This window comes from Zootoca vivipara, chromosome 1 (genome assembly GCF_965207765.1).
Source record: "Zootoca vivipara chromosome 1, rZooViv2.hap1.1, whole genome shotgun sequence".
Taxonomy (NCBI): Eukaryota; Metazoa; Chordata; class Lepidosauria; order Squamata; family Lacertidae; genus Zootoca; species Zootoca vivipara.
In genome coordinates this window covers 10,756,215-10,773,609 of record NC_142582.1, presented here as the reverse complement: position 1 = coordinate 10,773,609, position 17,395 = coordinate 10,756,215, and the positions used below count along the sequence as shown (strand labels likewise).

The 17,395-nt window shown below is 41.9% G+C and overlaps 2 protein-coding genes across 4 annotated transcripts in view; both read left to right on the top strand.

Moving 5' to 3' along the window:
* LOC118095633 (aldehyde oxidase 4) overlaps positions 1 to 1,622 on the top strand; it is a 58,449-nt gene extending 56,827 nt beyond the window's left edge. The window contains exon 35 of the mRNA XM_035136882.3: positions 619 to 1,622. Within this exon, the coding sequence (XP_034992773.3) occupies positions 619 to 672 (54 nt within the window). The 3' untranslated portion in view covers positions 673 to 1,622. The remainder of the gene's footprint in view (positions 1 to 618) is intronic.
* Positions 1,623 to 3,310: 1,688 nt separating this feature from the next.
* Positions 3,311 to 17,211, top strand: BZW1 (basic leucine zipper and W2 domains 1). 3 transcript variants are annotated; one of them, XM_035137033.3, is made up of 12 exons: positions 3,311 to 3,374; positions 5,234 to 5,307; positions 9,255 to 9,431; positions 9,938 to 10,032; positions 10,592 to 10,657; positions 11,049 to 11,184; positions 12,274 to 12,383; positions 12,488 to 12,658; positions 14,160 to 14,306; positions 15,567 to 15,705; positions 16,550 to 16,672; positions 16,773 to 17,211. In XM_035137033.3, exons 2-12 carry the CDS (start codon positions 5,244 to 5,246, stop codon positions 16,799 to 16,801), a joined length of 1,257 nt encoding a protein of 418 aa, XP_034992924.1. In that variant the 5' UTR covers positions 3,311 to 3,374; positions 5,234 to 5,243; the 3' UTR covers positions 16,802 to 17,211. The 3 variants fall into 3 exon arrangements, with proteins under 3 accessions (XP_034992924.1, XP_034992914.1, XP_034992933.1); XM_035137023.3 differs by having other exon boundaries at positions 3,311 to 3,378; XM_035137042.3 differs by having other exon boundaries at positions 3,311 to 3,794.
* Positions 17,212 to 17,395: the final 184 nt, after the last annotated feature.

The following is a 17,395-nucleotide window of genomic DNA, read 5'->3' as shown; positions in this document are numbered from 1 at the left end:
CTGTTGCTAATTTCCTGGGAGTGAGCCCCATACAAATCAGTGAGATTTACTTCTGTTCTGAGTTTGTATAGGTACGTGTAGGTATGTACGGGTTTGGTCCATAATATGCATAACATTTCAAGATTTTTTTTGTAAAAAAAATAATTTTTTTAATACCTCGTAGTAATAGAGATATATGATACCTGCATAGCTGCCAAGTTTTCCCTTTTCTCGCAAGGAAGCCTATTCAGCATAAGGGAAAATCCCTTTAAAAAAGGGATAACTTGGCAGCTATGGATATCTGGTTTGAAAAAGACATTGCAGGAAGTGTCTCCCTTCCTGCTTCTAATGACTCCCCCTCAAGGCCACTCCAAAACATTTTGCTACTGAGGCAAAAGCCAAAATGGTGCTCTCCCCCAACCATTCTTCATTCAATAAATGAAATTGTGTGGTGTTTCCTGTGTGCCTGGTGCCAGAGCAGGCAGGCTGTGAGCATATTCAGAGTGCCTCGCCACATATTTCAATGCATTGTAGCTTCCCTCTCATTAAAACAAGTTTTATATTGGTTGATTTCCTTTTATTTCCTAATATGAAATTGCACATAAGAATAGTCCTTCTGTTTCTCTCTCTCATTTTTAGATTCCAAAGGACAAGCCTGGGACCTATAAACCATGGGCTATTGAAGTAGACTAAATGTCCTGCTTTTCCGCCAAAGTTGCACAGTTGTGATCGCTTTTGTATGTTCTTCCTGATCAGAAGAGCAATCACAGTCTAATCACACACAAGGACAACAATATTAATTTCAGCTGTATGACAAGATTTTTTAAAAATTATATTGATGTACAAAATCTGTGAATTTCAGCAGACTCAAGCATAGGTGTGGTAAAAGGGATAAGAACATGTAATTCCAAACTGTCAGAATTAGCAACTATATCTACACCTGTGATTTGTGTTCATTTTGTATTGTAATGGCCATTGACATCTACACCTGTAACTGTAGGCATATAAAATGCTGTAAATGGGTGGCTGCCTACCAGGCACACAGATACACCTCAGCTTTTATTCAGAGGCGTTAGAGGGGGGTGAGATTGTTGGTTTGGGCTTTGAGGATCATGTGGGTGTAGGGAGAATCATTTAGTAAATTTTAGGGCACAGGGGAGTGTGCTGAAGTATTCATTTGGCTTATACATTCTGTCCCTTGCCAGTTAAGCAGGCCTTCTCCTGGAACTTGCCCACAGACTTGGTATTCAGTTAACCTTTACTCAGAGTAGACCCACGTAGCAATATCTCTTGTTGAGGAAACTGAAAACTCCCATCAGCAGAAAGTGACAACATGCTGCCAAGGTGTGTGGTGGAGGCGAGCAACTTTTACTTGCAAAATAGGAACAACTCTGGACTACATTGCAAGGCTGTCATAAGCCACTGATCTGTTCCTCAACCTGAACATACCTGGGGCGGGGTATCAGACCCATAAAAAGCGAAGCAGTTAGCTGGAAAAATAATGGTCAAGTACTTTTAAAGCATTAACTTTAATCATTTATTATCCTGATGATGATTACCTTTGCTCACATAATGATTCGAGAATGTTTTCAAGAGGTCTGACACATATGCTAATAAAAAAATAAAAAATTGTTATTATGAAACTGTATGAGTCACCATGAATTACTTATTTCATTTGTACTGTATTTTGCTGTCTCCCCAAGGAGACCAGAGCAGCCTACGTAAGCTCTGCTCACCTCCCAGGTTTTTAATTTCCCCCTCACAGCACTCAAGAGTCAGGCGAGGATTTGAACCAGGGCCTCCCTGTTTTTGACCTTGCCAGTCAACTTCCTAGTCAGTGCTTGTGTAGTTCAACAGGTATTTATTTGCAGTTACTGCGATAGAATTTGCTACCCTGCATGGTTTTTTTCCGAATGTTGCAGGCCTAGGGCACAAGCCGATCTTACTCTTGCTATACCATAATGAAACAAAAAAGATAAGCTGCCACCTATTATGTAATTAATACAGTACTGCCCATCATCCGTATATCTTAGGGCAGTTCACAACATAAAAACACAGGATTTAAAAATAATAATAAAAGCGATAGCAAAACAAAGCAGTAACCCCCACTTCCCCCTACACAGCGGCATTCTCAGAACATGAGATACCTTGCCACGATCAAGTAACAATGCATGTTCAGCTTGACACAACTTGGCCAGGCCATTGGCTGGTGTGCCAACCGTAGGGATAACACCACCTGACTACAGCGCAGGGTTGTAACCCAATTTCGGCTTCTGCCCCTGTAATGAAGGCATTAAGTGATCAGTCTCAAATCCTGCACCCCACCTGCGACGCGGGAAGAATTGATTATGATGATGATGGGCAGTTAATTATTGCTCCCCTCTCAGTGCAGGAAGCGCCACGCCAGATAATTTACAACTTCCTCACACTGGAAAACCCCTCTGAACCTTTGCATATTTTCCCCTCCCCCTTTTTCCTTTGGCTGATGGAACCGCTACCACCAAATCATACCAATCACTGTAGAGTTGGAAGGGATACCCAGGGTCAACTAGTCCAACCCCCCCCCCCTGCAATGCAGGAATCTCAAGTACTGTAGTGTAGATCATACATACAGAAACGCGGAAACAATAAAAATCATAAGCACCATTTATTTATTTTGCAAGCTCTCACTGTTGCCAGACAGACAGACGAAACTTCAAAAGCAACCAGAAAGGGCTGCTTCCTCCTGCAGCGATAATCACCTGGGCTCCTCCACCACTTAAGTCCCCCTACTTCGGCTCAATGGATTGCGCCACGAAGTATCCCGGCCATTCCCGGAAAAGGACGAACCTGGACGCGTCTAACTTAGGGAGGGAGGGGTTGAAGAAGAGAGCAGTGTCTCGTTTCAAATCCCGCACAAGGGAACGCAGCCCATTGCTACGTGACGTAGTTTCGGGCGGGGGCGAGCCGGACGAGCCCATTTCCGCAAGAAACTGGGGGAGGGTGAAACAAACTTCATTTTTAACTATATCTCCCTCTCTGTATGAGGAAATAATCAAGCAACCCCCCCCCCCACAAAAAACCTCATTATATATCTTTTAGGCCCAGGCAGCGTCACGCCCCAGCCTCAAAGCACGACGCTCTTCTCTCTCGCCCTCCCCCACCACCGTGCGACTGCTGTGAGGAATAGTTTCTTCCCAGCAGGCCTCGCCTCCCTCCTGCCCGTCACCCGCGTGTTCTCGCGTTGTTTCCTCTCCTCGCGGGGGAGGTTGTGTGGGGTGGGGGGAGTAAGTAGAAGAGGAGGAGAGAGAAAGGGGTGGAGACTTGAAGCCGCTTCAGACCGCCCGCCTTCTCCGTCCTGCTCGCGCCGCTTAGTCAAGCTTGTGCTCCTTGGACGTTCCTTTCCTGCCTTAAAAGTCGGTGAGGCCCGAGGCGCGCGGCGGGATTGATAGCTCGCTGGGGGGTGGGAAGAGAACGCGGCTCGGCGGGTGGTGATTGGGCGGGGAGCGCGGCGTGAGGCTGGCCCGTAACGGCCGCGCTGGCAGGGCCGGTTGCTGGGCCTGCTTCTCCCCTCTCCTCCTCCCCCCTCCTTTCCCTTCACTCTCCGCCGCCCGCGCCCTCTGGCCCGGCCCGGCCTGGCGGGTAACAAAGCGGCGGCCTCTGTTGGGCGGTGACGCCGCTGAGGGAGGGAGGGGACGCGGCGGCGGCGGCCGGGAGGGGCAGCGCGGGACTCAAGCCTAGCCGGGGCGGCGCTAGCGGGAGACTTCCCCCTTCCCTTCCTTTCCGGGGCCATCGCTTCCAGCTCCTGCAGCGGCCGCCTCCGCCCGGAGGGCTCGGTGGGTAGGCCGCGCGGTGGGAGGGCGTTTAGGGTCGGCTGAGGGAAGAGCCTTCCGGGAAAAGGCCCATTTCCGGCCCAGGCGGCGACACGAGGCGGGGCAACCCCCACAACCACACAAAAAAATACACACGGCCTGCCCGTGTTTGTAGATGGGGGGGGTGTCTCTCTTGAGGGGTGAAGGGTGGGGACACCTCCCGGGGCTGAGTGGGTGGCGCCTGGTGAAGAAGGAGTAATGAACTTCACGTATTAGCTGGCACGTTTTCCAAAACCTGTATGCGCTTTCTAAGACCATGGTGGGGAAAGGAGGAGTTTTAAAAATCACGAGGATGGGTGAAATGAGCCCTGTGGATAGAACAGCTTTTTGCATTCCCCCCCTCCATTTTTTGCAAAAGTGTGAAGGGCGTTTTAAATTATTTCCCTTCTCCCCAGCGCCCTGAATTGACACTATGTCCCGATGTAACATTATTCCAAGGCACACACGCTTTCCCCTAGCTAAGCAGTAGCCATGGGGTTGCTGGTAAGTTTGGTCCCCTCAAAATCCCACCCCTTAAACGTGAAAGAGGGTAGCTAGTTTCACTCTGGTTATGCTATATGCTCCCAGAATGCATTCAGAAATTCTGAGAAATTTTGCCCCATCCCCAAAACTTCATACACATCCCAATACCTAGAAACATAGCAGAGGAATGTTGGCCCTGCCTTGTGTTTTATAGACAGCTATGATTTTTTTGGAAGAGCAGATACTGCAATTCTAAGCACACCTGCTCAGAATCATCCCATTTTGCTCAGGTGCAGTTCCAGGGAAGTGTCCCTACAACCTTATTGGGATATATAGAGTACCACAAATGCCCCTTTAAAATACTCCTCTTGTTTACAGTTTAACCTGGAATTGATTCAAGAACATTCATTAAACATTGTGATACTCTTGCTGCTCCGCCTGCCCCCCTCCCTTTTCCCATGAAGCCTAAAATGCAGTTCATGCTTTTGCTTTTTTGTGTTAAGGCTGGATTCTATACATAGAGTTAATACATTTGGACTGAGAGCCTCTCTTTTTACCTAAAATTATGAAGTCGAGGTGTGAGGACATAGCCATGTAGCCTTTGGCTATCTTAATACATTCATCTCATGATGTGGGATATATTAGGGGCCAGTGCTGTCTTGGCAGCTAGGAAGATCAGGAAGAAAGAATTGGATGGGCTAGCACAATAAAAAAATTGTTGTTGTTTCTATTCTATACTTGGAGCTATGTCAGCACCTGCCATTGGAAACAATGTTTCCAAACATTAAAGTAGAAAAAATACTTAAATAAAATAGGAAACCATTAAGATGTATTTTTAGGATGTTGCCAATAGCTGGCAGATGCTTAACTGAAGTCTTCCCAAATGCTTAGGGATCATTTGCTTAACTGATACATCTTGAAAATTTTGTTGCTTTCCATAGGGTGTCTTTTATGAATAATCAAAAGCAGCAAAAGCCAACGCTATCAGGCCAGCGTTTTAAAACTAGGAAAAGAGGTAAGCCTAATTATATGTATGCTTAATTAAATTGTTTCTGTCTAATACAGTTGGACATCTGAGAGAAGTTTGCTTGTGGTCTGTACTGTGTGTGTTTTTGCGCACGCACACACACACACACAGAGAAAGCTGCATTGACAGTTTGGTGGAAAGTCTTTAGGACTTTTTCCACTGCGGGAGGCAGTGGAAGACAGGAGTGCCTGGCGTGCTATGGTCCATGGGGTCACGAAGAGTCAGACATGACTAAACAACAACTTTAGGACTGATTCTTGATCAACTATACCTTTTATATTAAGCCAGTTATGTCTTATTAAGTATATTAAGTCAGTTATATAATGCAAGAGTAAGAGTAGTATCAATATCCCTGTTGTTCTTTTCTTCACTTATCACCTGCTTTTAAAATAAAAATATTTGTTTTAAACAAAAATATACGTTGACCTAAAATCTTAATTTTATTAAAGCCAGTGAACTAATGAATCCATTCTCCTTTGTTTCCCAGTGACAGGTTTTTAGTCTGTTTAAAAATCAGATTGCAGCCTTTGATTTATCTGACACACTGATGTTCTCACATACTGAGCTTCAACAAAATTATTCACTACGAGTTATATCCAGCAGCATCCATGCTTGAGTGAAATAGATTTATGCCCATGCAGCAGGACTTTCCCCTTCCTCTCTGTCTAATCCTGTATGCACCCTCTGCACCTGCCCTTCACCCAAGGATCACAGGGGGTTTACAATATCAAATAGTATAAAACCACTAAAATACATACCATAGTAACAAACAAAAAACAACAATCTACACACAGTTTAAAAGGCCATAGATTGGCTAATTAGCCAAAGGCCTGGGAAAAGCGGCATCAATGGATACAGAAGTAGCCCTAACCCAGGCATCCCCAAACTTTGGCCCTCCAGATGTTTTGGACTACAGTTTCCATCTTCCCCGATCACTGGTCCTGTTAGCTAGGGATCATGGGAGTTGTAGGCCAAAACATCTGGAGGGCCGCAGTTTAGGGGTGCCTGCTCTAACCTGTGTATCTGTTCCTTCAGAGGGAATGTAACTCCATCAAGACCAGGCAACCTCCTATCCATCCAGTCAAGAGAACCACCCACTAACAGTGCCTCAATCTTATCTGGATTGAGTTTTAGTTTTTGGCTCTCATCCAGTCCATTATTGAGGGAAGACAATGGTCCAACACATCCATGCCACAACTGCAGATGTAAAGGAGGAGGATAGCTGTGTGTCGTTAGCATATTGCTGGCAACATACTCTAAAACTCAGGGTGACCCCACTCAGCTGGTTCATGTAGATTTTAAACAGCAGGGGGAATACAATTGAACCCTGAGGAACCCTATTTTGAAGGTTCTATGGGGCCATATGGTATTTGTACCCATGGATTCAAATTTTCATGGTGCTTTAATGCCTGGCTTTAGGAGAGATGTTTGTTTTAGATGGGTAGGTTCTATATTTAACTTCAAGCTGGTCAACTATGAGCTTTCAAAGGTGTTATGGCTAGGAAAGGGCTTAATTTTGCCTCTGCACAGGGCGTATATCTCTTGCTACTATGACATATAAATAGTCCAGCCAGCTGGCTATGTGGCATGCCAGAAAGCACAGGAATACTAACTTGTGGGTAGTAGTTATGTTAAGGAGTGTTTAGAGTTGGGATAGGTCCCATGATACAAGGTCTTATTTCAACTCACTTCTCTAATCCACGTTCAACTTTATGGTGGACCTTCCAGCTTTTTTGTTTTGTTTTTATTAAACCTTTGAAACTGAAAGAGCTGCACACTTCTTGTCAGGATGTTCTATGGAAAAGAGTGTAATCTGCTGTTTAGTACTGTTCTGCTCAAGTAAGTGAGAAACAATGGAACTGAACTTAGTGAAAATGATGGAATTCCAATAAACAAATGAAATTACCGTAGTAGGTGCGAGTGGGACTCGGAAGTAGAAATAGATAAGTACTGTCTTGATCTGCTGAAATGTGGTGGGTGAGCTGGAGTGCACACTGCCAAAATACTATGGTATTAGTCTTTGGATAACAAATTCTCAGTATTTTGAGGATCAAAGAAAACTGATACCTGAGTTTTAAATGTCACAAGTAAAAGAAGATCCTCTCATATTTATGGCATTTACTTCCTTGTAATGTTTTCAGAAATTTTATTTATAATTTTCATTATTACCATCATGTAATGTTTTCAGAAGTGGAGTAGCAAGCAACTATAACTTTGAATTGCTGTGGGTGGTGCTAAAAGTTTAGCCCATTATAAATAGACTGATAATAGGTTAAAACAGAAATTAAGATTTCAGGTGCAGCTGATACTTTGATTGCTTTTTACCAGATATTCTTGGCTTAAGAGAGTGCTCAAACTGACAACACTAATACCAAAAATGATTTTGCTGTGACTGTGGCCCTTAGTTTTCTGTTGTGTACAGTACTTCTGGTATCTTACTGTGAGAGTTTATTGTGTTCTAGTACAGATAAGTGGCTTATTTGAAGCTGAGAAGCTGGCCATTCAAAGATCTTGAGGGATATAGCATATTCATGAAGGCAAGCCCATGAAGTTTTTTTAAAAAATAGATGACTTTAAAAGAGAACTTCTGCAAGGCATTCATATGAGGGTTTTTATAGAGAGAACCAGAATGTAATCAAATGGCTAAAGGAACTGCTGGTGAGAGTTAGCTTGCTAAGTAATAAACTGATTTGTGTCAGAATCCCTACTTAAACTGAAAGGGAAATACCTATGTTTGTGGAAGATTGAAACAGACCTTAATGGTTGCTCAGTCATGAATGCTGTACTCATGACTTCCACAACCTGAAAATTGGGCAGGATACTGGCTGATAATTCAGGTAATTGTCAATTTACTGATGCCACGCCAGAAAAAGGGTGTAGCCAAAGGCTGATATGGAACCATTTTATTTTGATCAGTGGAATGTGGGTGCTAACTTTTTAAAGGTAGCTTTCTTTGAATACAAACCACACTTCTTGACGGAGAAGCGGGGTTTTTTGGTTTTTTTTTTTTGCTAAAAATACCAAACCATATATCATGCAAAAAAGGGGAAAGCATAGATCTTTAAAGGGCCTCTCCAAAGTGTAATGGAGAGTAACTTTAAAGTGGAAAATGGCTATAATATGCCCCCCTGATGTGCTGTATATTAAATGCCAACCTTCTATCTCAGCAGTGTTCCATACAGTGTGATAGTTGTCCATATACAAAACTTGTTGTGTTTCTTTGTGTTGTGATTATTGAGATGTTTTGGACTACAACTTGTATTAGCCAGACAGATGTTGTAGTCCAGAACATCTGGAGGGCACCTGGCTGGCAAAGGCTGATGTATCAGCAGTATGAACCTGTACAACAAGAGTGAGAGATACTGGGGGACTGGATTTGGGACTTCACGTATACAGAGGCTGTGTCATGCCCCAGCCCTAGAAGGCTCTTTTACCCACTACTGTACTGTTCTCTCGTGAATTAGCATGATTTGAGTGCCCTACTTCCTGGTCAACCCTGACACTCAAAGGGTATTTCAAAGAAGAAAGGTTTCCAACCTTTCTGTTCCTCAGCATCTATTGAGGAGCTGCATTACAGAGTGGCCCCAAAGTTGGTAATATTGCTTTAGAATCCATTTTCTTTGTTCTTGACTCAAGTTTGCTGTCATCATTCACAATATCGGTAAAGAAAAATCCTTTTATCTTGTTCTGTGAACCACTCTGAGACTTCCAGGTATAGGGTGGAATAATAATAATAATAATTTTTTCCAGCTGCCAGCCTGAAATTAACTGCCAATTTGTGTGTGTTATTTGTACCCATATAATTTGTTGTGATGAATTTCATTGATTGAACTGTATACCGACTTTGGGGCCACTCTCTGTAATATGATTTTGTATTTAAAAACAATGTAATAAATAGTACTATGTTCACAGAATACTTTATTTATTTATTGCAGATGAAAAAGAGAGGTTTGACCCCACTCAGTTTCAGGACTGTATTATTCAAGGTTTAAATGAAACTGGCAGTGACTTGGAAGCAGTAGCAAAATTCCTTGATGCTTCTGGAGCAAAACTTGATTATCGCCGCTATGCAGAGACACTCTTTGACATTCTGGTGGCTGGTGGAATGCTGGGTAAGTGACCTTAAGAGGGGCTCTTTGGTTTACAAACCTGCCTGTGTATTTGCATGGTTGAATCCTAAAACTAACCAACCATTCATTGGTCATGATCTCAGTTGCTACTGTTTATGCAGCCTCTGTACCCGTCAGAATATAATTGCATTAGAGCTCTTTTCTCTGTGAATGGCTTCGCAAAACACAGAAGTGACGTAGTATCTTATGGTAGCTGTTAGCAACTGATGATCTAGTTCAAATTTAGGAAGATGAAAGCTTCTAGTCAGCCTTCAGTGTTTTCCTGAAAAACTAGCATCCCTGTAAAAAGATGGGGCTGCTAATTCTTAGCACTGGGAAATTTATTTATCTTGCTCCATTTACCATTGAACTTTAAATAGTTGGTTTTCACTTGCTGTTGATTTACTGCACATTGCATTGTATTAAACTTAAATGCTGTTCTAATTAGTGAAAGTGATATTAGCCAATGTTAGCTTTTCTTGTAAAACTAAACACCAATTTCTCAATAGCCCCAGGTGGTACACTGGCAGATGACATGATGCGCACAGATGTCTGTGTGTTTGCAGCACAGGAAGACCTAGAAACGATGCAAGCATTTGCTCAGGTTTGTTTTGTTGGTTTTTTTAAAAATGGCTTTTCTTGATTCTACCTCCCTGCAATATAAACACACACTCAAAAGCAAGGTGCATGTATAAGGAGTTGTTGATTGAGCCCAACAGGGATTGGAAACCTTTTTATCTGTTGAGGGTTTAATTGCTGAGAGATACCTGCTGGCACTGACCAGAGCTGGAGCAGTGATGGGCACAGCCAGAGAGAAAAGTGTTCTGGGTTATTGGAGGGGTGGGATTTCCTTATCCTCAAGTCAAATAATGAGGAAAAAGGTTTTTAAAAATCAGTTGATTTTATCAGGTAAAAATACTGCTGCTTCCAGTTGTTCTGAAATTACATAGAGAGGGGGAAAGCCTGACAAAATTAGGAAATTGACAGAAAGTAAGTTACTCTGCTGGGATACAAAGATTCTGGGGAATCCCCTTGCTGGGGAAAATTCTGAAGGCGCTGGGGGAACATAAAATGAAAGCAGGGCTGCATATGGCCCCCAGGTAAAAGGTGGCCCACCTTTTCTATGAAATCTATAGTCTTAATTGCTAACATTTGTCTTTCAGGTCTTTAACAAGCTGATCAGGCGTTACAAATACCTGGAAAAAGGCTTTGAGGATGAAGTCAAAAAGGTATTGCAAGTTGAAACTACTTTTTGGGGCATGGCCTTACAGATACTCCTGTATATTTATGTGTTTGTTACTATTTAGCAAAACATTTAGTCTGCATGTGCACATATTCCTTGGCTAGTCACTGAGGGCCTGAAAGAAAAGAATAATTTCTGTGCCATTCATAGAAGTTTCATTTTCTTGTTACCTGGAGGGTATAGTTCTCTAGGCATCAGAGTAAGTGGCTGTAGAAACTTCGTGTAAGACTTTTAGTCATTATAATAAAAACTCTACAAAAGGAAGTCCTTTTCTTGTTTCCAGTGATACATTCCTTTATATCTCATGGTAGCATTCATAAATGATTTCAGCACTTTGCTTGTTTCAGAGTGTTGACTATGTCTTTTACCCTTTGCAGTTGCTGCTATTCTTGAAAGGTTTTTCAGAGTCTGAGCGGAACAAACTGGCCATGCTGACGGGTATTCTTCTGGCCAATGGGACACTTAATGCGTCAATTCTCAACAGTCTATATAATGAGAATCTAGTTAAAGAAGGTAATTGTGGTAAACTATTTTGGAATTAGAGTAGTGGAAGTGTCCCCTATCTGTTTTGATATTTAGAGGTGCATTCCTGCGCAGTGTGTTAGGTTTCTCTTCACCAGTGGAAGTCGTGTCCAACCTCACTTCCTGAAATAAACAATAAATTGCAAGAACTCAGGCCAAAAGAATCAATCCCAATGTTGAATGCTAATAAAGGTAAATTCCAGTAAAAATCAGGACAAGGCCCTGTTTCGACTATTCTTCGTCAGCTGGAATATTGAGAAAGTTGAGATGAATCTTAGAATAATTCTCCTTATAATAAAAATTCATTCAGATCTCTAAACATAAAGTTTTATCATATGTAAAAAACAGACTATGTTTAAATGCACATAACAGGTATATCTGTGAGTCACTAACCTTACATCAAACTTACATTCTGTTTTCTAAATGAAGAGTTAAATTGCTTATAATGTACAAAGATAGCTTGTCTGTGCTTGAAATGATAAATCACCTTCAACATTGGGATTGATTCCCATTTAAACTCCGCATCACATCAATAAAACCTTGTGAAGATTTATTTGAAATCCATCTTCTTTTGGCCTGAGCTCTTGCAATTTTTCGTTTATTTCTGGACTTTCCCAACAACCCCACTTCCTAGCATATGTGTATTTTTCTCAGAACTTTACAAGACCCAGATTTTTTTAAAGATTCACAGGTTGAAGTAGGCACTAGGTAGCAGACTGTGCATTTGTTTTGGTTATAGTGAAGCAAAACCTTGCCATTTAATTATCCAATGTGATCTATGCACGTCTAGTGAGAGTGCTAGAAAACCTTTCCTCATGAAGCCAGTCAGGAAGTGATACACAAAGAACGATTTCATTATCAAAATCTGCTGTGTTTTTGTATGCTAAGCTGTGGCCTACAGGTGTAGATGGACTATGACTCCCATCATTCTTGGCCATTGGCCGTGCTCTTTGGGACTTATGGGAGTTGGGAGTCCAATCACATCTGGAGGGCCAAGGGTAAGTCACATGATATTAGGACAGGATGAAGCAGGACACCTCTTCAAGAGTATTAAAAGTAATCATACAACTCCTCATGCAGGTGTTTCAGCAGCCTTTGCAGTAAAACTGTTCAAATCATGGATAAATGAAAAAGATATCAATGCAGTGGCTGCTAGTCTTCGTAAAGTCAACATGGACAACAGGCTGATGGTAAGTAAATAAAGTGATCTACATTTGGTGCTGAAAATGGGAGTAATTTGAGATGTGCAACTTTTTTTAAAGCACACCACAAATAATCAATATAAATGTTTCAGGAACTCTTTCCAGCCAACAAGCAAAGCCTTGAACACTTCACAAAATACTTCACTGATGCAGGATTAAAGGAACTTTCTGAATACGTCCGGAACCAGCAGTGCATAGGGGCTCGTAAAGAACTGCAGAAAGAACTTCAGGAGCAGATGTCACGTGGGGATCCCTTTAAGGATGTAAGTACATTGGTTTCCTCTGCTCATAGTTTATGAGCCTCTTTGGTGAAAGTAGCTTGGTTTTCTAGCTGTCTCAATTGCTGTAACAATAAAAATTGTTAAAATATTTTCTTTCTAGGTGTGTTTGGTGAATCAACATTGCACTATAATGTCCGCACAATGTAAAATGCTGACACTCAGCAAGGTGTTTTGTTTAATAATTTTTGAAATAACTGCAATATATGTTCAGGAACAGTTAAGCATGTTCACATATACGTTCGTACCTGTTCAGGCAATAGCCTTTTCACCTGTGAATAATGCTCTTGTGTTTATCACATTTGCATCCTACAAGGGATCCAGGAAAGCATGCATTGGGTTAGCTTGTTGATCAGTGGTAAGCCCTGTGAAGAAAGCTGGTCTGCAAGATGGTGACATTCACCAAGGCCACTGCCCAGGGAGCTCTGTGACTGAACAGGGATTTGAACCCTTTTCCTTGGCAAGGGTTTGGGGCAGAGTTGGCTGGTTTCACCTTGCTTCCTAAGGATTGGTTGTTGCTACAGTGCACAAACCATAGATGTTTTAGGACTAGAGCTCCCACAATCACCAGGCAGCATGGCCATTGACAGCTCATGGTAGCTGGGGATCCAAAAAAATTGGAGGGTGGAAGGCTACCATAGATCGGCCCTCTGCAGTTGGGTGGCCCAGTTTCTATGCTTGGTGTCCATGATCAATGAGAAATGCATTAAGATTTTAAATTCTAAAATGGGGGTGGGGAAGGGGAAGCAAGATGCCTGAGTCTATAGGCAGGAACTGTTGAAAGGAATGGGTAAATGGCTGTTCCCACCTTGAGCTGTGTCTTGAATTTCACATTCTGAGTCTTGACAGAAATGTCTTAAAAGGTGGTGCGCAATGTACCCTCCCTGCGAGAGGTGAGATTACAGGGAACCAGGCAGAGGGCCTTCTCGGTAGTGGCGCCCGCCCTGTGGAACGCCCTCCCATCAGATGTCAAGGAAACAAACAACTACAGTGGTACCTCTACTTACGAATTTAATGTGTTCCAAACACACATTTGTAAGTCGAAAAAAATTGTAAGTCGAATTCCATAGGAATGCATTGGGAGAAAAAATTCGTAAGTCGAAGTAACCCTATCTTAAACCGCATCCAAGATGGTGGACGGAGCTCCATTTGTAAGTAGAAAAATTAATAAGTAGAGTTATTTGTAAGTAGAGGCACCACTGTATCTGAGTTTTATAAGATATCTGAAGGGAGGTTTTTAATGTTTGATGCTTTATTGTGTTTTTAATTGTGTTGGGAGCCGCCCAGAGTGGCTGGAGTATAAATAATAAGTAGTAGTAGTAGTTGTTGTTACTCAAGAGTGGTGCCAAGTATTGTAGCATTTACTGCTTGGGTAGAGCAAAGCTAATATCTAGGCCTAAGGAAATCTATATCTGAAAATCTAAGCAAAGCTTGTCAATACACGTGCAAGAATGTTATGTAACACTCCCTGGAATCGCTTGTCTAGATCATCTTGTATGTCAAGGAAGAGATGAAGAAAAACAACATATCAGAACAGACTGTGATAGGCATTATCTGGTCCAGTGTAATGAGCACTGTGGAATGGAACAAAAAGGAGGAGCTAGTAGCGGAACAAGCCATCAAGCACTTGAAGGTATTTGTATGTTCATTTTTTAAAAATGCAGTGCAGGCATGGGTGCAAAGTCCACGCGATCATTCCCTCTGTACCCAGCTAAGTTTTCAGGTGCTCATGCAGATGTCATATTGGGGTAACCCTGAGGTTTGCAGACAAATCAAATGAGAAATTAAAAAATATATATGAATGTAGCTGGGGTTGCACATTTAATGCGTCTCCCACCACCCCACCCCACAAAAGAGAGCAGGAAAGCCTGAGCCTGCTCAGTGTGCACAAAATGTGCACTGGACAGTAGGACAGGGAATGAAAGCTAGTGGCTAGATCCCTGAAAAAGAAGATTCTACACTGCATAATATTATACGGTCCCAGTCATAATACTGTATTGCCAATCTCGACATGCAGAGAATAGGCTGGATAAAAATGAAACTAGATTTTTCAAATGGATTCTCTTCATTTCTAGATTTAATATAAACTTATTATTTCATTCAGAATAATCCCGTTCAAAATGTACCCTGAATGCCACAATGTAGGGCTCACATTGTTTCTAAAATGTTGAGTTCCTGGATTTAGAAAAATCTTATTTACTCTTCTGTCTGTACAAGAAAATGGAAAATCTCTAATAGCTAACTTAGCGATGCATGGTTCTAAGACTGGGGTGGGGAACCTTGGGCCCTCCAGATGTTGCTGGACTATAACTCCCATGAGCACCCACAAATGTGGCCAGGAAAAATGAGAAGCTGCAGTTCAGCAACAGCCAGAGGACAAAAGGTTCATTCAATGGAGGTCTATGAGAAGTCCTCTTAGAAGTTCCCAGACAGCTGTTTTTTGCGGTTAGGATTTTTTTCTTCATGAAAGAGGCATTTTCTGGCAGTAGAGTTTGAAAATATACATGTCCATTTTAGGACATATTATGTGTTGATGATTTAGTAGAGTTTGAAAATATACATGTCCATTTTAGGACATATTATGTGTTGGTGATTTCTGATAAGGCCAATTTTAAGCTGTATTCTGGTGTATGATAGCTTGTGCATAACTAGTAGGCAAAACATTATTTATTAAATTTGTATACCACACTTCATCTGAAGATCACATGGCAGTTCACAACTTTAAAAAAACAAAATGAAAGCACAAAATAATGTAATACAATAAACAACAACCCATTACTCCCTCTCCAACACATTTAAAAGGCCTCTTTATGGAGAACTGGGAAGCTGTTAATCAGAATAAAAGCGTGTGTGGTTTTTTTCCTGTACATAACTATTCTTATAATCTTTACAGCAATACAGCCCTCTTCTTGCTGCCTTTACAACCCAAGGTCAGTCTGAACTGACACTGTTGCTCAAGATTCAGGAGTACTGTTATGACAACATCCACTTCATGAAAGCCTTCCAGAAAATAGTGGTGCTCTTCTACAAAGGTAATGGTTTAACACTCAACTACTTAACCTGTTTAATCTCCAAGAAGCTGCAGCTGCAGCCCATAATTCCATTATGCCAGCTGAAAAGGTCTTAATTTCTTGACAAGCCACAATAGTGTTAACATAACTCTGCCCCCATTGTTATGTCAAGTGGCTTGAGATGTAGATGAGTATCCTATTGATGAAAATAAAGGTAAAAGGTAAAGGGACCCCTGACCATTAGGTCCAGTCGTGACCGACTCTGGGGTTGCACGCTCATCTCGCATTATTGGCCGAGGGAGCCGGCGTATAGCTTCCAGGTCATGTGGCCAGCATGACAAAGCCGCTTCTGGCAAACCAGAGCAGCACATGGAAACGCCGTTTACCTTCCCGCTGTAGCGGTTCCTATTTATCTACTTGCATTTTGACGTGCTTTCGAACTGCTAGGTTGGCAGGAGCTGGGACCAAGCAACGGGAGCTCACCCCGTCACAGGGATTCGAACCGCCGACCTTCTGATCAGCAAGCCCTAGGCTCAGTGGTTTAACCACAGCGCCACCTGGGTCCCTCCATTGATGAAAATAGGGTGTCCTAAATATGTGATTGAGCAACATATAAAATGTATTGCTTGATGAACTGGTCAGGTCTAATGGAAATTTACAGCCAAAACAATGCTAAGACCACGGAGCATGAGGAATGTGGCTTGACAAACTTACTGGTGGTTGCTTTTTTAGAGGGTTTGCGTTTAAGCACTTCTGTGCTTTGAAAACATTTGATGTGACTGCATCTATTTTCTAAGCTGTATTGCATGAAGGGATAGATGCTACTTTCCCTAACCCCACACCCCCCCCCCTTTGTTTTCAACAGCTGAGGTGCTAAGTGAAGAACCCATCCTGAAATGGTATAAAGATGCACATGTTGCCAAAGGAAAGAGTGTCTTTCTGGAACAAATGAAAAAGTTTGTAGAATGGCTCAAGAATGCTGAGGAAGGTGAGTAAGCCTGATGCAATTCCGCTTTGCTTACTGTGCATTCATTTGAGTGAGTTAACAAAGTGTTCTCATGCTGGGATGCTTGTTTGTTTTCTTTCAGAATCTGAGTCTGAAACTGAAGGTGACTAAGTTGTCAAAAACAGTAAAGCAAACAGGAGCAGTAGATAAAACGTCATGTCTCGTGTCCTTCTGATTCTTACATCCTACCTCCCTTTATCAAGCATGATATAAGGGCTCTCATGGCAAAATTTTGTTTGTGTTTTCTATGATCGTTAGAGAACACCAGATTTAGGTTTTTAAAACCATGTGTTAGTAGCTTACAGGAGCTATAGATTTGATTCCAACATTGCATTACTTTTTTGTTACCTTCTACCTCCTGTATTTTCTACTGTAACATAATTTAAGGCCTTCCACAACTTTAATTCATTTTATCCCTGGGTTTTCTATTAAAAAGTTTACAAGTAGACATGATTTGGGAAAATTAAATTTGTTATAAAAATTCTGTTTGCAAATTAAACTGTACAAGTATCCAAAGTAAAGAGGCCATACTTGTGTAATTTTTTGTGAAAGATAACTAGATTCAAGCAAGAGTGATGGGATTCCTAACATCACATCATTCCCTGTTCATAATACCACTGCAATTTGCAGTCGCTAAGCTCAATATTGAAACTAAGCTCTTTGCCTTCAGCTTCCTGGTTCTGGTGTTCTTGCAGTCTTAAGCAG

Coding starts and splice junctions, on each gene's coding strand:
- BZW1 (XM_035137033.3), top strand. CDS start 5,244: ATGAATAATCAAAAGCAGCAAAAGCCAACGCTATCAGGCCAGCGTTTT. Junction 10,033..10,591: donor CGATGCAAGCATTTGCTCAG/GTTTGTTTTGTT, acceptor TTTGTCTTTCAG/GTCTTTAACAAGCTGATCAG. Junction 14,307..15,566: donor AAGCCATCAAGCACTTGAAG/GTATTTGTATGT, acceptor TAATCTTTACAG/CAATACAGCCCTCTTCTTGC.